Raw genomic sequence first — 17,246 nt, 5'->3', positions numbered from 1 at the left:
ATTGGACAACATAAGCCTTAAGCGACATTTCTATTTATAATCCATTGAAATAGATGGAAAAACAAGAATACTTATAAATTGATGAACATTTGAGTACAGAGCACCTCTAAGCTTTTTGATTCAGGAGAGCATTTTGGAATTCCATGGGCCACAACCACTACAGAGAAGAACCTGTTGCACAATAAGCCCCTGATACTTCACCAGAGCTTAAAGGACCTCACAGTGTCCTAAGTAACTCGAATGATTATGTAATATGTTAAACAACTTTATCCTAAAGGCATTATTGAAGATAGCAAAAACGTTTTACACAGTTTAATATACTTTAATGAAAAAATGGGTGAAGGTAGTCAAAAGGAACAAACTTCCAATTTAAAATAAGTAAATTCTAGAGACTTAATGTACAGCATGGGGCCCTATAGTTAATAATACTGCACTGTAATTTGGAAATTGTTCAAAGGGTAGATCTTAAAAGTTGTCACAAGAAAAAAAAAATTGTAACTATATGAGGTGATGGATGTTAACTAGAGTTATTGTAGAGATAATTTGGTAATATATTACACACATAGTTATATTGTACATCAAAACTAATATGATGTGTTATGTAAATTATACCTCAATTTTTTTAATGAGGGTGGAATATTTCCTATACAAAGATTCAAAGTTTCTGTGCAATTTTATATTTTAATTGAGTTAGGGCATTATAAACTTAAAATAAGTAAAAGAAATTGAATATTACACATCAATTTTGACACACTTTTTTCTTATCAAATTCATCATTCTGGTTTGTATTTTCTTCACTTTTACCTAATTATCTAGTCTGATGGCAAGATATTTCCCTTCTTTTCCTCTCTTTTTCCTATGTGCATTATATAGTTATATCTACAAACTGATTTACATTTCATATTCTTTCTTTCCCTTGATATTGAAGAGATTTAAAAATCTTCCATTACCATGTGAGATGAGAACCAAAGAAGTTTTTGCTCACTATGTCCAATAACACACTGTTACACTTAACTGTGTTATAATTATGGGAAAGAGTCCTGAAAACTGACAATATGCTATTTCAATTTCTTTACAATAATACCTTAAAGTAATTACTTAGTACTAAAGAAAATAGAACATTTTAGCTTTAAAATTTTTATATTGTTCATATTTTATGAATATTTAACTGGAGTTTCATACTTTCATATTTCCTAGCCTTCTCTCCAATTTCCATTTCTAAACTTCTCTCCACTGCCCTCTTAATATTCATCTTATTGGATCATTACCGAGATGGTCCTTCTCTGCCTACATCAGAGATGTAGTGTCCTTAACTTTGGCATGCACAGGACATTTTCAGGGTCTATAAACATTTTTGATTGTCATGGTTGGAGGTAAGCAACACTGGTACATAGTGGGTGGAGGCCAGGGATGCTTCAAAATCCCTGGACTAGACTACTCTATATTGAGGCTGTGTTTGGGTTGCTTCCATAATTGGATATGTTACATCATAAGTCCTTACCCACTGACTGCTACAGATCAAAGCATACTATCCACAGGAAAGCAATACACCCCCAGACCCAAGGCAGTCCTAGTACTCAAATGCCCACTGATTTCAAGGAGACACCAAGTTAAAAGTTTTAGTAGCACGAATTCTTATTTTTACAGAGGCAGGACTTTTCCCACATTGGCTCAACGAACTGTAACCAAAAGCAAATGGTATATGTATACTTTTATTCCTTTAGATTGTGTGTTAATTAAAGGCATAGGGACCCTATCTTTTTTTACTGAACATTAGACTGTATATACGGGCTTCCCAGGTAGCACAGTGGTAAAGAATCCACCTGCCAATGCAGGGAACCAGGAGATGTGGGTTTGATCCCTGGGTCAGGAAGATCCCCTGCAGGAGGAAATGGCAACCGACTCCTGTATTCTTGCCAGGGAAATCTCATGGACAGAAGAGCCTGGTGGGCTACAGTCCATGGGGGTCACAGACCTGACATGACTGAGCATGCACTCACACATACTGTATATACATCTCAGTATTCAAGAAGCTCTTAAAAAAGGTAATATGGATGAAAAAAGCAAGAAACAAGCTACTGTAAATGATTTAACCTATTTTTATAAAATGACAAAACCTTCTGAGTATGTACATCTGTGTGTAAGTGTGTGTGTGTGCGTGTATGTGTGTGTGTGTGTGTACAGAGAAATTGAGGAACGATAGTTTGTCAGTATGGGTTACCTATGAGAATGCCACTGTCAGGGAGAAAGAGAAAAGAAAATTACAAAAAAATATGCAAAATGTATGTGACAAATCAGGATTATGGTGAAAAGTTAGATTTACATAATGGAGCAAAATTATTTACATAATAGACTATTTAAGAAGTATGTCGAATGGAGAAACTGAAAGGAAATCAAAAGCACAAAAGATCCCCTAATTAATATGATATTTATAATATAGAAGAAAAACAGCTGGTAAGAAAAATAATATCATTTCATACCCTGATAAATCCTGTGAAGAACGTTAAAATTTAGGTAACAGAGAGGAGGCAAGAGTCCCGAGCTCAAGAAAGATATCAGGGCTTGGAGAGGCAAATGTGAGACTCATCAGGGTACAGATCATAATGAAAGCCAAGTGATTTGATGTGATCGTCTAGGCAGTGAGCACAGAAGAGGAGACAGAGGAGGGCTGCACCCCAGCACACTCCACCATCTATTGAACTAGGCAATGAAAAAGGAACCCAGAGACAGGCAGGCCCACCAGGAGGCAAATGGTGTGCGATCCTTTGGTATTAGTAATGAGAAAGATGAGGACTAAGGTCGCATCAAAGAATCAGGCCTCATGAAGACTGCCGGTAGCACTCACAAGAGCAAGTAGAATGGGGCGCTGAGGATGAAAGCCTGCCTGAGACGAGCCGGGAAGAGTAGAGTGAGGAAGAGGAGATGAGACAGGTTCTCAGTTTTGCAGTAAAGAGTATTGTGGGGGTGGGGCAGAGAAAAGGACAATGAATGCAGGGACACAGTGGGATCAATGCGGGTCTCCTAAGGAGGGTCTTCATTACACCATGTGTGTATGCTGATGCTGGGGAAAACCTGTGATGCGGGAGGAAGAAGAGGTGATTGCAAGAGAAGTGTAAGGAGAAGGCATTGAACATGTAAGGGAAGGCTGAGGCTGAGGCCGGAGAAGAAACTACTAGGTGTGTCCCTAGCCTTGATGCATACGTCAGCGTACAATGAGAAAGGCATCAACGCCTTCTCCTAAGACGGAGTAATATTTGACATTATTCCTCCACATTTTATTAAAATCAACATATATTTATGTCACATCAACTGTCTCCTAGCCAAAGACCCATAATAGACTTCAATCAAGAAAACAAAAGATTTTCCTCATGAGAGATATCCTCTTATTATTATGATCTCCAAAATTAAGGAGTAAAGAAGATGATGGTCAGGCAAATCATGTGAATAATGTTAATAGAGTGATACACACCCACCCAATTACACACATATATATGGTTATTCCATTATTCTAGTGCTACACATTTTTCATTAAAAAACAAAATCTGAAAATCTACTAATATTTTAGAAGAAAAAAAGCAATTTATATCCACACCAGAAGAACTATATTCTTAGAAATTTCCCAAATAAGCATCTTTGCTATTGCAAGAGCTGTTTTACTATGTAATGAAAAAAATGTGATTTTAAAGCCACTGATGACCAGTGTCCTGCTCCTTCTTTGTGACTCACATCAACAAGGACACCAGCATCTCTTAGATTCATCTGAAGTGGGAACACAAGTCCGCCCTCACATTTTTAAAGACTTTCCGATTAAAACTAGGGATTTCTCGCTTGACAACATAAGAACACTAACAGCAGCTAGAAATGCAGCAATCTTGTGCAACCAGTTTTTAAATCAAGTTATCAGAGAAAACAAGTAAAGAGCTTTATTTGCTATCAACAGATGCAGGCATAAAAATACACAGTCAAAAATCTCATGTAAATTTGTTAATTACAGGAATAATAAACTATTCCTGAATAAAATTGGACAATTTCCTTCTATTTGTAACCCTGAATTTTTATCCGCAATTACCAAATAAGGAACAGTTCCTTGCATACAGGATATTATTTTTACAAAGATAGTTTTTAAAAAATCTCTGAATATACTAGACCTAAAGTGCTCATTGCTAAGCCTTCTCTATATGTCCAGTGTTCTCAACCTTAACTGCTTTATCAAGGACAGTGCAATGACTCAGGAATCATCAACAGACCCAGGAATGAAAGATCATGATCATTCTTTCCTTTAGAGCTGAATAAAACAGCTCAAAATCGCAGCAAAAATCTTCTTACCCAGCAAAATCACTATGGTAAAATTGTTCTTTAAAGCAATTGTTTTTTGGCTATTCCTTTGTCTTTTAGTAAAATCAAAACATCCTAATTAATCTCTGACCATTACTAAACTCTTTTATTCAGTCAGGAGAATAATGGTCCAAGAAACCAAAGCTAGAAAACATCACAGAAACCCAAAGTCCACTAATGTAACTCATTGTAAGCTCAGAGTGCAAAACATGGGCAAGCTTAAATTTTATAACTTGCATTTACAGTTTTAATCCAAGTAGTTGAATCTAAGAATAATGACATGGATAACATAACCTGAATGTACAGAAAAAAAGTCTCCATAGGAACAGATAAAAAATTACCACCAGCGTAAGAAGCGGTTGTTTTAATCAATTCTGATCCAGGATTATGTTATTGTTTTGTTTGCTCACTTTGAAAGGCTTACCATCTTGTTGGCCATGAAGAGCCTGGGGACTTTGCATTCTTTCCTCAAGATTGGAGCTGAGGTCAGAATTCACAGCTGACATCCGTGTTGAATCACTCATATCAAATTCATCACTTTCTATTGAACTTTCATCCTGAAAATGGTTTTAACATATCATCAAGTACCATAAAATATAATATACTCAGATAATGACTATTTTATCTATAGGATCAATTAAAGTTTAGCCAGTAAGTAAGCTTTTATGGGGCTCAGTTAAATGTTAACATGAATAGATGCTTGAAATAACAAATAAGACATGAAGACTTGTGAAGATTCAACGTGTCTTGTACACAGGAAGATGTAAAAGGTTTAAAGTAATGTATTTAGGAAGGATGTAGTTGAAGAATTATCTGAATAATGAAGGAATGTATTTTTTTAATTATTAAAAAACTTTCTAAGAGTCAGTCACAAAATATAGCATAAAAAGAAACACGTTTTGATTTTTAATGACAATAAAATATTATAAGCAAAAATCTGACACTGTAATAAAAAATCTGAACTGAAAAATTTTTATTGGCAAACAGAATAGAATCTACTTAAAGAAAAATCTACATGTTTAGATTCAAAGTCCTCATTAGTCAGAAAACAAGTTAACCTTAGTACAGCCTTTCTTCCTTGCAAGGGAATACAAACGGCATTACAACAAAAAGTTCTAAGGTAAAGTACAAAAGATTCAGAAGCCAAACTTCAACCAAAAGCCAGATCAGCAAATGGCTAAATTCCCAAAAGGCAAAGCTGCCAAATTGTCAATTCATCAAAAAATCTATCAAATATTAAGTTAAAATAAATATATGCTATGTTGCTATAATCATTTTCTGGAAGCAAATTCATTTGGAAGAACTGATTTTCAGACAGATGCTGTACGCTTATGTAGGCAAAAAGGCCTGAGAAACTTGTGTCAAATACCAAAAATGTTTCACTGAAACTACCAGGTTTAACTTCAACTCATAAATATTTGATCTCAAAGTTTAACACGGATGCAATGATTATCAGTAGCAGCAGCAGTAGTACTGCTAATTATATCACAGACTCTGTTATTTAGTTGTTCACTTATGTCAGCTTCATCCAACCTGTGAGTTAGCATTTACCCAGTTAATGCGTTGTGAAATTTACCCAGCATTTACCCAGTTAACACATTGTGAAATTGAGGCACAGAGCAGTTAGATAACTGACCACACCATTATACACCAGAACTGGGACTCATTATGATGTCACCCAGGCTTGAGAAAAGAGCTTCTTTGAATAGAAAGTGTTCCCTTGGCTTCATAAATGACATCTTAGCATCAGTGAAGAAATGGCTATGGTCAGGAAACAGGAACATTCTAGCACACTAACAATGGGCATTCTGACCCTAATGTCAGACCCAGGTATCTGGGTGTTCTTCCTCTATCAAAGGTTCTGATATTGTCTGGGTCTACCAAGGAGCCCTGAAAGTGAAAGTGAAGTCGCTCAGTCGTGTCCGACTCTTTGAGACCATATGGCCTGTAGCCTACCACGCTCCTCCCTCCATGGGATTTTCCAGGCAAGAGTACTGGAGTGGGTTGTAATTTCCATCTCCAGAGGATCTTCCTGACCCAGGGATTGAACCTGGGTCTCCCACATTGTAGGCAGACGCTTTACTGTCTGAGCCACTAATTTAGCAAGGAAATTCCACGCTGGGAGGCCTCTGGGCCATCAGCCACATAGACTTCTCCCAGCCACATGCCCTCTCTTGGGACATTATGTTTTCTCCAATTCTAAATTCTACAAAAAATCCAAAGCATCTGAAATAAATATTTATGTTCAAAGAAGAAAAAATAATAGAATTCAGTGCACACATACATGTTATCAATGTGCACCATATATGCACATAGTACATACACATAGCTTGATGATATGAATATCCATTAAATATACTATATATATTGTCTGTAATATATTATTTTAGAGCACATTCTCTGGAGCCACACTGCCTGGATTCAGATCTATGCTCTACCACCTATTAGATGTGTTACCTTAAGCAAGTTACCTAACATTTCTGTGCCTCAGTTTCCTCACCTATAAAATGGGGATAATAAAAATAGTATCAACTTCATAAGGCTGTGTAATGATTGAGAGGCTATATTATACTTCAAGTAGTTAAAACAACATCAGATACATAATAAGCGCAAAGCTGTTTGATACTGTTATATAGAATGTGCAACAAATTCAACAGTATATAAGATTTATATTTATTATACATGAACACACACAAAAATGAACTTAAATGTAATGGTAAAGACAATCAATCTGTGTTTATAAAGTAGTTGTAGATACTTTATGAAGAGTCTTTATAAAAGTGTTCATTATATGCACTACAAAGAGCTAGCTAGATGCAGTCTAGTAAAATATTATTTGCATGATAAGTGTATATGTGTGTGAGAGAGAGATTTGTATTTAATGTGTGTGTGTGTGTGTGTGTGTATGTGTGCGCTCAATCGCTCAGGCATGTCTGATTCTTTGAGACCCCATGGGCTGTAGGCTGCCAGGCTCTTCTGCCCATGGGATTATCAAAGCGAGAATCCTGGGGTGGGTTCCCAATTCTTCCTCCAGGGGATCTTCCCCACCCAGGGATGAAAACCATGTCTCCTGGGTCTCCTGCATTGGCAGAAGGATTCTTTACCACTAGCACCACTTGAGAAGCCCCGATGTAAATGTGAAAGTGAAGGCACTCAGTCGTGTCTGACTCTCTGCGGCCCCATATGGTCAATGGAATTCTCCAGGCCAGAATACTGGAGTGGGTAGCGTTTCCCTTCTCTAGGGGATCTTCCCAACCCAGGAATGGAACTGGGGTCTCCTGCATTGCAGATGGACTCTTTACCAACTGAGCTATCAGAGAAGCTATATAAATGTATTAGGAAAGATATATAAGTGTATCTACATGAAAAAAGTATGTGTGTGAGGCTATGTGTATGTTTAAAGAGAAACTAGATACAAAGAGTGATGCTGCAGTGTCTGTTCTACAGAATGGTATATACAAACTGCACATTATGGCTGATCAATGTAGCTAGTGTGACTAAGGCACTGAAAATTTAATTTTAGCTAATTTAATTTTGGTTAAATTTCAATATCCCTGTATGGGTAGAGGCTACCATGAAATAGTTGCAGATTCAACTATTTCTCATTGTTAGATATTTCCAGTCATTACCATTAGCAATGCAATAAACATCCTAATATGTAAATTGTTTTATATATCAAATTCCTTAGTATAAATTTCTAGTTAAAGCATATAAACAACTTTTTAAAGTTTTAAATTAATTATTGCCAAACTCTCTCCCAAAAAGTCTGTTGTGGTTTAAATTCTCATCAACAGTTTGAAAGAAGGTTGATCTTACTTTGGATACAGTATTTTGTAATTTTAAAGGAACTCCCATTCCTGGCTGTCTTTATTTCTCTTACTAGCATTTAGTATCATCTCACATACATACTTTCATCATTTATTTCCTTTATGGTCTGTCCCCCACCACCACTAGAAGATAAGCTTAATAAAGGCAAGGATTTTGTCAGTTTATTCACTGTTTATTTCCACTGCCTATAAGACTGACAATTACATAAGAAGGTACTCAATAAATATTGGTTAAGGTAGTTGATTAAACATTTATTAAATTTAAATATAACTTACTACAAAAGGGAGATCTCACTTGATTTCCATTTTTACAACTTATTTAACCACTTTTCATTCTTTCAATGATCACAATTTCCAAAATTTTGTAAGTAATATAATTCATCATTTAGCTAAATAGTTTTAAGACAATGTACACCCAAGGTAGAATTTTTAAAATGTAAGGATAAGAGTTGTTTTCCTAGTCCAATTATCATTTAAAAGAATCCATTTTTTTTTTTATGTGAACTACTCAGGATTTTTTAGAAGCCAGAAGGACTTAGCATATGTGGGTTCTGCTGTCTCAAAGTTAATCTTACTCTTTGGCCTATTAATAAACATATCAATATATAAATGAGTTCCCTACAAATAATTTGACAGCTCTAACTAGTTTACGGGTTTTTAAAAAATGATTTTCAATTGTGTGATGAATCATGGCAATAATATTTTCATTCTTGGAGATGGATAAATAGTAACATTTTCTTAACTACTTTTCCTGTCTTTGAATGGCTTTATTATGAGTTAATTACTTATATATATCTATCTGATAATATGGAATCTGATATCACCATGGCACTAATACAGATGTTCTTAAAGAATATACTTTTCATAAAGTCTTTTGAGATAAAATAATTTCATAAACACAGTTTTGATATTAAACCTGCTGACATAAAGAGGAAAATAAAAAATTTGATTTGAGCTTTATGAACAAAGTTAACCAAATAATCATAAAAGAATTTAATACCTCACTAAGTAATGTCATACTTAAAAATAAGTATTTAACCACATTTCCTCTTCCAGAGAAATTTCAAAAAGGAGAGAATATATTAGCCTGAGAAACTATTTCTAATATAGATACTTTGAGTGTGTATGTTAACTAATGGCTACTAACTAATTAAGAAGGATTTACTAAACCACACTATTAGAAGTATTTGGGGAATATACACAGGGTTTGTATACAACTTAGTCCCTGCTTTTGAGATACTTCAACCAAACTGGTTAGTCAGTATCTTGGAGAAGAATATTTAAAAAATATTTATTCTGTGTCTAATATATGCCAACAAGCTCATTGCCAGAATTTTACTATACAAATTAAATAAAATAACCTGAAACATCAAAACATTTCTAGTTAAGATGATTCAGAGAAGTATACAAATACACAGAATAATGGTTAATTGAAAAACAACTTTAAAATATACAAAAGATCTGGATGATTTAAAATGGTCATACTTGAAATACCTATGGAACTTAACTTTCTGATTTCCAGGTAAAATAGCCTTAATCTTATAATTTCCCAGGATACACACTTATTTGGAATACTGTACCCTGAACTTCCTAGCACTTTACCAAGGTTAGTTCGGTGGTAGGCTATGAAGGAAAATTAATCTTCGGGGAGAATGAACAAGTTTTCACACAATACTAAGGTGGATGTGGTCAGATAGGGAATCTGTTGATGACTAAAAATTTCTGCCTGTTTCTCCATCTGTGCAGTTCTACTGACACTTCTTTTATTAAAAAAAATAAATTACTGTCTTCAAAATGGCATCATGCTTAATATGAGAGTCATGGTTATCAAGCTTCATTCTGACTTGTGATATAAGGGTAGATATTTTCATTTTACCTCATCTTGCTGTGAGTTTAGCAGCTGCAGTTTCATGTGCTTCATATAGGCCATGGTAATTGGCATGTTGTAGTCAATCATGCTGGTCACCAAAGTGGGAGGTTTTCCATTATCTGTAATAAAACATTTTTAATGGGTAATGAAAGTGATACAGTACTCTACCTCTAATTTCAGAATGATCTAGTTTGTTCAAATTGAAATAAGATGTAAGATACCAAGTGTTTAGGAGATTGGTAGCATTAGAGATGGAGCATAAATATATATATATATATACACACACACACACACATATATGTGTATATATATATATATGATTGGCAAGGTTCAATAAAGGTGTTTGGGGACAAAATAGCACTATGGATAAACTGGTTATTTCTAACTACAAGGTGAGTTTTTTGATATCTTAGATAACAATGAGTGAAGCTAATATAGTGGTTAAACAAAATCATCAGTATTTTTGTATTTTTCTCCTTTGCTATACACATTTTTTTGGTCATGCCACACAGCATGTGGGATCTTAATGCTCCAACCAGGGATTGAAGCCAAGGCAGGGCTTCCCTGGTGTCTCAGTCAGTAAAGAATCTGCCTGCAATGCAGGAGACTCAGGTTTGATTCCTGGGTCAGGAAGATCCTCTGGAGAAGGGAATGGCAACCCACTTCAGTATTCTTGGCTAGAGAATTCCATGGAGAGAGGAGCCTGGCAGGCTATACTAACACTTTCACTTCTCACACTTGCAGTGGGAGCTCACAGTTTTAACCACTGGACCATCAGGGAAGTCCCCACACTCACTTTCTAAGTGGACCACATGAGGACCAAAAGGAAGCTTTTTATTTTTATATTTTGCCATTCTACTCAACCTCCAACACATGGGAATTGACTAGCTTCAATACAGCTTTGAGATTAACCTCTGTGAGAAACTCGTATATTAGGAAAATAATCCAAATAATTTTTAATGAAAGCCAAAGCCAAATAGTAACTTCTCTATAAAAATTTTCAATGAAAGAAAATTATTATTCATTACTTTTAGAAATAAGAAAATGATAAATTTAAAAGAACAGAGATGGAACATCAATTTCCTTGCTGAAGATAGTTAAAACACCATGAAATACACACAGTGAATGTAAATTAAAACATTATTATAGAACAAAAAGTATTTGCTACAGTTAAGACTGTCTTTCATTTGAAGAAGAGCATTGCATTGCTTTGTAAGTGGATTTACTGGTTCCTATTTGAATAAATGAGATGATTTGACTTGTTGAACTGTTTCATTCTACCACATTCTTCAAAAAATGTGGGCTATAAATTGCCATTATGAATAAAATTACTTGAAATCTCACTATTTGACACTGCGGCTACCTTTATGATCTGTTCCATCTGGGTTTAAATGCATTCTTTTCTGGCACTCTGAGCAGCTCATTAGAAATCGTGTCACCGCTTCTCTTGGTAGGAAGGCATAGCTCTCTGAAATCTGAAATGATTCACAAAACAGGGGTGTTACTATACAAACGGACTGGGCATGATTCAACAGAAGTGATCACTGTATTTCCAAATAAGACGCATTATTCCATAATGGCAGGAAGCACAATGAAAGCATGCATTGCATACCATGCATCATTTCAAGAAATATCTATCCAACTTGATTGCGTGTCTCTTAATAATCACTAAGAATGCGATGTGGAGGAAAAGGAGCCACATCTGGATGGAGATCTGTTTCTATTTCTGCATTTCTTTTAGGAAAAACAATCACAGGGTACAGATAGTCAGGTGAATTTTCCTTATTAAAATTGGCCCCATGGTTTTGGCAATTAAACTCATTGCTTGCACCATTAACATGGTATCCAATTTTACATATGCTTTTAAAAATTTAGCCCCAAGGAGAAACAATAAACTTTAGATTTTGCAGTAATAAGCAGGTCTTCATGATTGCTTTTTAAAGTATTTTCAGTAAAAATAAAAAAAAAATAATCTGAACAGAACTCATGTTATCTATTTGCTGCAGTGAATCATCCTTTCCACAGAAAATGACACACCTGGAATGCATTCTGGCCACCAATTTTTTATCTGTTATTTTACATCAGTTTTTCATAATCTATGTCACACTGAGGGGTCAGAGCCACTTTTCCAGCACCCTACCCAGAGCTTCTCTTTTCAGAACCGTGATCTAGAATCAAATTAAAAATCAATATTCTTATCAGTGATTCTTTAAATACTGACTTTTCAAAAACCAAGGTATTTCTCTCATCAAAGCAAAGATTCTGGAAGTGAAACTGACAGACTGCTAACCATCACTAAATAAAACCCGACACTAACTCTGACAGGGCTGCTAGGGAGTCTGATTAGGGCATTAGTTTTCCACCATACTAACACTGACACTGGTCCATGAAATACGAGATAAGCAGGAGGAATAAATGAGTTGTAAATTAGATATAAGTGCCATAACAGTATCTCAGGTGCATGTAGAGCTGTTATGAACACTGATATATTTTAAGTTTGTAGAAAGGAAGGAAAATAGGCATCTTGTGTTCGACTGAGTACAAATCTGCACAGGTCCTTCCATGTTAACGGGGGAAACTTTTGCTTATCCAGGCTGCAGAAGGACCACGGCATCAAGGAAACCTCACATAATAAAATCCAAAATTATAAAGGGTATTTTACCCTGGATTTCACATGAAAATCAGTTTGCATCACTTAGCCTATCACTTTGACACTCAGGGAAAAGAAGCCATAAGAATATCAAAGAGAAGAAATTAGTCTACAACTTAAAATAAGTCATGGATGATCCATACACAGGTAATTTACATTGAACTCTACTAGGATTAGACCAATGACACTCTGATTCTTAATATAACTATCATTTGTAAATTAAGATATTCAGATCAAAAAAAACTTCCTTGTAATATAGGAATTGTGAGGAAAAAGAAGTAGAGAAATTTCAAAGTATTTCATCAGAATATATTATGTTAGTTATAAAGTAAAGAAACACATATATACAATTTAAATGTTCATTTTCATTCACACATTCTCTCTCTTCACACACACACACAAATTTGACTTTTATTCATCTATTTTTACAAAGGGAACTAACATTTTAGCCTAACTTAGTTATCTGATTAGAGATAATTTTTTTCTGACTCTAAAAATCTATTTTATAACAATTTGCAAGTTAAGTCTCTGCTGCATGCTTTGTCCAGACACTTCATATTTTAACACATGTGGAGTTATAATCCACTGGAACTAATACATCTAACCAGTAAATTCATTAACAAGTAGGATTTGAGAAGAATGCTCCATTAATTTATTTTCAAAGAAGATTTCTATTAACGCTTTCCTCTTCTTACATAAAAGAGAAATCTTCAGTTGAAAAAAATAGCCAACTGGTGGAGTAAAAGAGATGCCGTGTTTGCTTCCACGGTCCTGATACTCTGCAATTTTCCCTTTTCTCAGTGTTAATAAAGCACTTGTGTAGAAATCCCATCTAGAGAGCCTTATCATTGACCTGATTCAATTGTATTATTTGTCCTAGCACTACCTAGTTCCAATTTTTAAAATCATTAATCATATTTAATATTTTTTTGTACTTTTACTCTGAAAAACAAGTATCTGTAATGACCACAAATAAGTTATATAAGTTGATAAATATCTGTACATTTGTGAATGAAATAAAGATTCCTTCTGGTATCTGAGAAAAGGTATTTTAGTAAGTATTGTATCACACTGATCTCTGTGGTATTATTCTGGGCATATCACTGTATGTTATGTAGGTGGACAAAATCCCCTCTTTGTAGGTGCTTTTTTTCGTGTTCAGAACCCATTTTATAGGGGGACCTGCTGAGACACCCTACTCTCCTCAGACCTTGCCTACCCCACCTCACGCTCACCAGAGCCCAGGGACCTTGGAGTCTTCTGAGGCACAGGGAGAAGAGACCCTCAGAATAGGCTCTTCAAGTCTCACACTCATTTCTGAAGGAATATTTCTCCTGCCATGATGGTGAAGAGGGAAAATTCTTCCTTTTCCTTTTTCTAGAATCTTTCCTCTGCAGCCTCTTTGAAATTAAGGGTCCTAGGCAGCCTCCACTGACACGGTTCTCATACAGTGAGGAGACGTCCTTTAAAAGTTCTAAAATTATGGTACATTTGAATAATTACATTTTTATTTTAATAATTACAATTAAAGCCCATAATGAAATACTGCACTTGACCATGTCAATATCCTTTCATAACCCCGTTCAGAGATTACACAGACAGTCTACACGAAGTCTCCTGAACTTGAGGCCTGAGCTAAATGCTCCTATGGCCCTTGCCCTGATGAAAGGGTCTGCTTCTGTGAATGTTTAAATGTTAAATCAACTTTAAACAGATGTTCATAAACAGAGATAAAACTCAGGGATGTATTCTTCTAGGCTGTATATCCATCAAAATCCTAAATATGTAAAAACAGGTGCAAATCAAATCTAGAAGGGACAGAAATTGAAAAGTATTTTGATTCATATACTTGAAATACCATTCTACTCACTATAATTAATGATATAAAACACTATGTCATTCATAAATGTCTATTTCCTTGACCCATTTTCCAAATCTAATCACTTCTCTTTTTCTAGGACAGAAATCAGACTTTGAATATATGGTACAGAGCATTTCTAGAACACTAGTGAGGATGATATTCATTTGAAAATTCATTCTTAGAAACATCTTTATAACTGGGAAAGATAGAGTATATTTCCTTAGAATTGGTTTATCAACACAGAAATGCTGCATCTTGTTAGTAATAAGAAGCAAAACATCACTTGAATGGATATTAGTCTTGTTCCTTCTGAATGAAACACTAAAACAACAATAACAGCAACAAGACTGCCACGTGACAAGTCATATATATTTGCCAGTAACAGAAATAAACATCCAAAGGAAGGACTAGCACAGAGTCATACTGAATCTTACAAACTAATGACCTCACACTATTCATCATGTAAATAATTATGAGGCATCTCTTTCTTAGAAATATTATTTTCTATAAATCCAGACTTGTTTTCTTAGATTTATATACTGCTTTTCACTGAGTTTTGTATCCATTATTTTAGGTAGTGGCTAAACAAGATTTTATACTAATTTCTTCATAAGAGGATCCACTGGTATAAGAGGTTAAATAAACTTCCACTGTTACACAAGAGAGGGCAAAGCAAAGAGCTGGAACTTGAAACTGGATCTCTCAGTCCCGGTCTATTTCCATACGCTGAAGGGACCATGGTGGGCTCATCCAACAGACAGGTTAGACAAATGCATAGGTCCAAGGAAAGCAGGAACCTCAAAATAGATTTTCAAAAATTTGATATTGTAAAAAGAGAAAAAGCCCAACTGAATCCTAACCCCAAAGTGTTACCAAAGTCAGGACTTGGGAACTTTTGTTTTTTTCCTACTATCACTGCTGTATTTTTTATTATAAAGTATTATTATAGCTACAAAGCTCTATAGATATACATACTAAGTTTTTAAATTAATTCTATTTTTTTTCAAACTATTTTCCCGTTTAGGTTACTACAGAATACCGAACAGAACTCCCTGTGCATACAGTAAGTCCTTGTCAGTTACCCATTTTAAATATATTTAAAATGTATCTGTTTTAAATATTCCTTCAACTTGAGTTGTGGCTAAAGATTTGTAAGATTCATTGAAGCTTTTTAACTATTTTTTTCTAAGAAAGGCAGGCTGCCACATGCAGCGCCTCATTTGGTGTGTCTGGAGTCTTGTAAGCTTGCCTATCCTACATTCTCCTACAAATGGACCTTGGGAGCCTGTGGGGAGGGTCTGGAAGGACAGCACAGCTACTCTTTTACCCTTGACCCAAGAATGATCCTTTATCAGGGAAGGTCATGCTCTTCAGTTGAACACGCAGTTTCAAGAGGGAGGCACCTGGAGTGGTGAGGAAGGATGGATATACCCACCTAGTCAGCCAGATCGGTTGAATCAACCCTGGCGATCAATGGGGTGACAGGTGTCATAGATAAATAGCCCTCACATCCTGTTTTTTCCTATTTTTTAACTTCAAATTAGCTATGGTTGAGTGGTGGGGATGTTGTGGCAGCTTTTTTCATTGCTTATCACTTCTAAAGACTTTAATTCATCTGTGTATTAGACAACATTGAAAGTGTCTTCAATGAGAACATTATATTCTAAGTCCGTTAAGACTAGAACTCATCAGGAATGCAGAAAATAATAAATTTTATTAGCATTCTAAGAAGTATAAATCACCTCTTCAATTTAAAAATATGGTAATACTTCTACATAAAAATAACTGAACTGTAGCAGCTATGGATGGACAGCATTTAGAACCAAGATACTATGATATTAGTAATCTAATGATAAACCTATCCACCTGAAGAGGATCTAATTATTAAGTCTCGTAAGGGGCATTGCTATTGATCTTACACACTTGTGGGTTAAAATATAAAACGTAAAAAAACTATCAGGAACTTATTTCTGAAAAGTTTACCGACAAATACTGTAGTTGAAAGAAGGATGAACATTTTTACCTTGCCAATGTCCCTGCCTTTGTGAAGGAAGAAGAAACAGTAGTTTTTTAAAATCCAACAATTATAAAACCAACGGCAGTTCCCAAGTGCCACTCACCTTCCCCTCAAAAGCTTATTAAGGTAAAACTATAACTTATTCAAAAGAACTGAAATTTTAAAAGTCAATCACAGTTAAATGAGTGTCCAAATCTCGTAAATTTGATAATATACATAATTCTTAAAGTCTTCTTACATTTACTTTGGAATAGCTCGGTTTTATATTCAGAAATAAATCTCCTTTCTTTGTGGGAGCTGACTATATGGGTAATGTGAAATTAGAAAAATTTTGAAACTGATTACTCAAAATAATTTAATAATAAACTGTTATATTTGAAATGGTAACCAATAAGGACCTACTGTACAGTGCAGGGAACTTTGCTCAGTGTTATGTGACAGCCTGGATGGGAGGTGAGTTTGTAGGGGAACGGATACTTGTATGTGAATTAACAATCACAGCATTGTTAATCAGCTATACTTCAATACAAAATAAAAAGTTAAAAAAATAAGAGCTTAGTACAAGTCAAAAAATTTTAAAAGAAAACCAATAATTGAATAAAAACTGTCGGTTTGCTATACTTTTTCAGATTGTGTGAGTCACAATTACACAATCCAAGGTTATCTCATTAACTTGAGCCATGAGG

At 35.0% G+C, this 17,246-nt stretch overlaps 1 protein-coding gene across 7 annotated transcripts in view; it reads right to left on the bottom strand.

Annotated features, from left to right (window-relative positions):
- Window positions 1-17,246, bottom strand: part of NOL4 (nucleolar protein 4) — a 449,173-nt gene that overhangs the window by 292,858 nt on the left and 139,069 nt on the right. For all 7 annotated transcript variants that reach the window (XM_043444301.1, XM_043444307.1, XM_043444302.1 and 4 more), the window contains 3 exons: window positions 11,396-11,507; window positions 10,039-10,151; window positions 4,760-4,892 (listed from right to left, as the gene is read on the bottom strand). In XM_043444301.1, coding sequence (XP_043300236.1) covers window positions 4,760-4,892; window positions 10,039-10,151; window positions 11,396-11,507 — 358 coding nt within the window. The remainder of the gene's footprint in view (window positions 1-4,759; window positions 4,893-10,038; window positions 10,152-11,395; window positions 11,508-17,246) is intronic.

The sequence above is a fragment of the Cervus canadensis genome, chromosome 23 (assembly GCF_019320065.1).
Source record: "Cervus canadensis isolate Bull #8, Minnesota chromosome 23, ASM1932006v1, whole genome shotgun sequence".
NCBI classification, from domain to species: Eukaryota; Metazoa; Chordata; class Mammalia; order Artiodactyla; family Cervidae; genus Cervus; species Cervus canadensis.
The sequence above is the reverse complement of the archived record's forward strand: the minus strand, read 5'-3'. Positions and strand labels throughout refer to the sequence as shown.